The sequence below is a fragment of the Carex rostrata genome, chromosome 2, assembly GCF_964058835.1.
Source record: "Carex rostrata chromosome 2, lpCarRost1.2, whole genome shotgun sequence".
Lineage (NCBI taxonomy): Eukaryota > Viridiplantae > Streptophyta > Magnoliopsida > Poales > Cyperaceae > Carex > Carex rostrata.
The window spans coordinates 5,407,219-5,411,658 of NC_135919.1; the positions used below are offsets into that span (position 1 = coordinate 5,407,219).

Genomic DNA, 4,440 nt, shown 5'->3' on the forward strand with positions numbered 1-4,440 from the left:
TTTAATATAATTATATCTATGGAAGTCTTTTTTTTTTTTAATAAAAAGACTTGAAAGTCCGTTTCTTAGAAACATAGAATCATTACACCTACATAGCAATCAATACTAGCTGAGATAGACACCTGAGCTACAAAACAAACCACAAGTCTCTGCAAATACCTCTGGTCAAATTTCTAATGTAGAAATAATATTATTCCATTTAACATTCAGATTCAGAGACGATCAGATTACTTGTTTTATTTTACAGGATTCATCCCGGTTCTATTTTCTTTATTGTCATCTCTCTTTTTTGTTATTTCTTTATTTTCTTTACTTGTTTTAATTTAACCTCTCTGTTTTGTTATCTTTTTTTTTTCTTTTAATAAAAAGGCATGAAAGACAGTTTCATTTAGAAACATAGAATCATTACACCTACAGAGCAATCAGTACTAGCTCAAATAGACAACTGAGCGACAAAATAAACCAACTTCATACAGGTCTGCACTGAAACAAGTGAGACATCCAAAATATAAATCTCCATGCAGGAAGTATCACGAAATTAATTTGTTATAATATGTAAACACAAAACGTCTGATCCCACATACATTCTCTAGTCAGAATCAATGACCACCAGAGGAAACTCTTTGTGCACAACAATGCAATCCATATCCTCAGGCATCAAATCTTGCACTTCTTCCTTCACTTTGCCTACCAAAGGTCCTGTCCAATAGGTAACAGTAGAATGTATATATAAGCAAAACCATATTTCTGTTGGATTTAATTGTTGTAGTTCTAACAAAACTTAATTCATTTCTCTGATTCCGAACACTCCATACAAAACTTGGTCTCAGAATCCTTAACTTTCCCTAATATGTGTTGAATTATTCCCTGAAAATTAGCCCTATCCATATATTGTATTTTACTGATAGTAGCTAATTGTTGATCTCTATCAGTACCCAACTGTATGTCATTTACATCAAAGAGAAATGATTTCATTCTCAGTCAGTCTATTAGACGGGAAGCTAGTAAGAAGGGGATTACCTTTACTGCTGGAGCCACCTGCATCTAATTGGGATAACCCTTTTTGTTTCCTCTTGGTCCCTTGTCTCTGACTGACTGAACCTGAAGAACCCACTATTCCAGAAGTAACAGGGTCTATAGAAGTACTCTGAGACAGAGGGGAGGTGAAAGAAGCATTACCAGGAATAGGGGATTTCTCTTCTATAGTAGTCTTCTCGCCTTTTAAATTAACGCAAAGAGAAAAAAATATTTAGATTCTAAATGCAAAGAATATGATAAGCAAACTAAACTATCACTCCTGAGATTTACTCCATAGTCCACATCTTCAATCTCAGAATGATCATCACCAAAATTTAAAAATTTACCTCCACAAACGGGACCATATTGGCTCATTTTCGGGAGGGTGGAGCTCATCTCTTGAAGCTCTTTCTGCTTGGTGTCATACTCGGATGCATCCTTCGGCACATCATGCTTTAGCCATTCTATCATCTTGTCGACAGCTTCAGCAATGTACTTGGCGTATCCACCTGATGCCTTTGAAACGACCTTATCATCCTTCACCAACTTCCTCAAGGAGTATGCATAGATTTCCAGCGAGTTCTTGGCTAAAACCTTCTTTTTAAATTGTTCATCCTCCAACCTATATTTTGCTGCTTCCTTCACCATCCTATCTATCTCCTTCTTGCTGAGCCTGCCCTCTCTATTGATCAAGGTGATTTGTTTTTTCGTACCGCTGACTGGCTCCTCAGCAGATACATGCAATATGCCATTGCTATCAATTTTAAAAGATACATTCACCTTGGTTTCACCTCTTGGCGCAGGATGGATCCCAGATAGTTTAAACTGGCCAAGTAAATTGTTATCTTTACTCTGCACACGCTCTCCCTCATAAACTTTGATGGCCATTACAGATTGAAAATCAGATACTGTTAAGTGCTTTTGAGACTTCTGTGTTGGTATTGGCGTGTTCCTTGGAATGAAGACATCTGTGATACCACCTGAAATATTAATTCCAAGAGAAAGTGGGGTAACATCAATGAGCACCAAATTTCTTATCTCGTCACAACCTCGCCCGCTTAATTTTGCAGCATGTACGGCAGCACCATATGCGACAGCTTCATCAGGGTGTATGCTTTTACATAGCTCCTTACCATTAAAATAATTCTTCAAGAGTTGTTGGATTTTTGGAATCCGGGTAGAACCGCCAACCAGAACCACCACACCAATGTTGTCCTTGTCTATGCCAGCATCCTCATGACACCTTGTAACTGTCTCAATACATTTCTCGAAAAGGTCTGCATTGAGCTCTTCAAACCGTGCGCGAGTTATTGTGGAATAGAAATCAATCCCCTCATAGAGACAATCAAGGCTGACAGCAGTTTGAGTAGTGGTGGAGAGGATTCTCTTTGCCTGTTCACATGCGTTCTTAAGGCGCCTCAAAGCCCTCGGATTGGTGCTAATGTCCTTCCTCTGCTTCCTTCTAAACTCTTCAACAAAATGACTGAGCATGCGGTTGTCAAAGTCCTCTCCGCCGAGATGGGTGTCACCAGCAGTGGCCTTCACCTCAATTGCACCGTGTCTAATACTAAGCAAGGAGACATCGAAAGTGCCACCACCGAGGTCAAATATAAGCACATTCTTCTTGACAGGAGAGCTAACATCATTTCTATCAAAGTTGTAAGCCACAGCAGCTGCAGTCGGCTCATCCATGATCCGCATAACATTTAGGCCAGCAATAAGACCAGCATCTTTGGTGGCCTGACGCTGGGCATCATTGAAGTATGCAGGGACAGTGACTACGGCATCTTTTATATTGCATCCGAGGAATGCCTCCGCCACTTCTTTCATCTTTGTTAGAATCATTGCAGATATCTCTTCAGCAGAAAGTTGCTTCTCCTTACCTTGATAATTGACAATGATGTTGGGCCTGTCGCCATTTCCCTTGATTACCTTGAAAGGCCAGAGCTTCTTGTCACTTTGGACGCATTCATCTGAATAGCGTCTGCCAATTAACCGCTTGGCAGCTACAAGAAAATGTAAACAAGCAAATCAATATGTGAATTTTATGCCCCAAATAAAAGACTAGTTTTCTAATATGTCAGATTCTGTACACAAGTCAATTCTACTATAAATAATTGATCAGTACCATCCTAGAAAATGATCAGGTAAAATTGTAAAAACAAATTTGTCCAGTCCAAAAAAAAAATCACAAAACAATGTCCACGTTTTCTATTAGCAACAATTGGTTTGGCCACATCTAGTCACTCATTTTTTTACAACAAATTGTATATCGTATTTTACTCGCATGTATATATTTATGTGATAATAGTCTTGATTTTCGGTTAACTATGAATAATACATGGATCAATGTCACAAAAGCATACAAGTTCTAGCCACTTTACAGTTCAGTACAGAAATCAAGTTAAGGCCGCACTGTTTCGAACAGCAGTACATATATAGCAAAGAATTAGTTCCATGGTAAACTTCATTGGACTATGAGTCAATTAAGTCAAAATATGAAGTTTAATTTCATCTAAAGAAGCATCAAGCAGAGCACCAAATGAAACAAATAAATAAATGAAAAATGAGCAAATTGATAAAGTACTTGAGTTTTATTGTCCTCAAACTGAAATTTTGCCCTTTGCAGATCCCAATTTTTCTGCTGGACTACCCATTGGAAAGCTTCATAACATGTGGGTTTACAAAACATCCAATTAATTTTACAAGAAAATGACACATTTATTGTCCAGTGCGTCAAGTGAAAAATGAAAGGAGACATTTGATGCTTTAGCCTTTACTTTTGTGTACTGACAGATGCTTCCAAAGTCCAAACATGCAACATTCTAGTGAGAAATTAAAGAAAATGGCAATTCAAGCGAAAAATTAATAAGAAAGCTCTGTGCTTTATCACAAAGAAGTGAAGCAGTACTACAAGAAACAACTGGGACACTGGGTTATTTACAAATAATGAAAACAGACAGTATTAGAAGAGCTAGACGCACCAAAGACAGTATTGGTAGGGTTCCTTGTAGCCTCATTCTTAGCCGCATCACCGACGAGTCTCTCGGTTTCTTTGAAGGCCACGTAAGAAGGCGTCGTACGGTTTCCCTGGTCATTGGGAATGATCTCCACTCGGTTATTCTGCCAGACCCCAACGCATGAGTATGTCGTGCCGAGATCGATTCCGATTGCGGGGCTCTTGTTTTTCTCAGCCATGGCAAGTAAAATTATTGTTTTTGACGAAAAAGTAAAATTATTGTTCTATGAATTAATTATTGTTCTATGAATTTTGGAAAAGAGAAGGAATGCTCATTTTACTGAGACGGTGCCGGGATAACAGATGTGTGTTGTCTTTTCGTTCCCACTTCCCAGTGCAAATTTAATAGCTCAGATTTTGTATTTTTAATTCAAGAGTCAAATCTTGGCTTCTATCATGTCATC

General features: G+C 38.3%; 1 protein-coding gene across 1 annotated transcript; it reads right to left on the reverse strand.

Annotated features, from left to right (window-relative positions):
- Window positions 1-534: 534 nt before the first annotated feature.
- On the reverse strand, window positions 535-4,217 carry LOC144570725 (heat shock cognate 70 kDa protein-like). The gene is made up of 4 exons (XM_078320450.1): window positions 4,002-4,217; window positions 1,365-3,023; window positions 1,021-1,218; window positions 535-699 (listed from the first exon to the last, which is right to left on the reverse strand). The coding sequence occupies exons 1-4, from the start codon at window positions 4,213-4,215 to the stop codon at window positions 590-592; spliced, it is 2,181 nt and encodes a 726-aa protein (XP_078176576.1). The 5' UTR covers window positions 4,216-4,217; the 3' UTR covers window positions 535-589.
- Window positions 4,218-4,440: the final 223 nt, after the last annotated feature.

Bases quoted from the DNA above. Each gene is read 5' to 3' on its own strand.
- LOC144570725 (XM_078320450.1), bottom strand. From the start codon at position 4,215: ATGGCTGAGAAAAACAAGAGCCCCGCAATCGGAATCGATCTCGGCACG. The intron at 3,024-4,001 runs GTGCGTCTAGCT...ATTTTCTTGTAG, and splicing joins CCCTACCAATACTGTCTTTG to CTGCCAAGCGGTTAATTGGC. The intron at 700-1,020 runs GTAATCCCCTTC...CCTATTGGACAG, and splicing joins AGGTGGCTCCAGCAGTAAAG to GACCTTTGGTAGGCAAAGTG.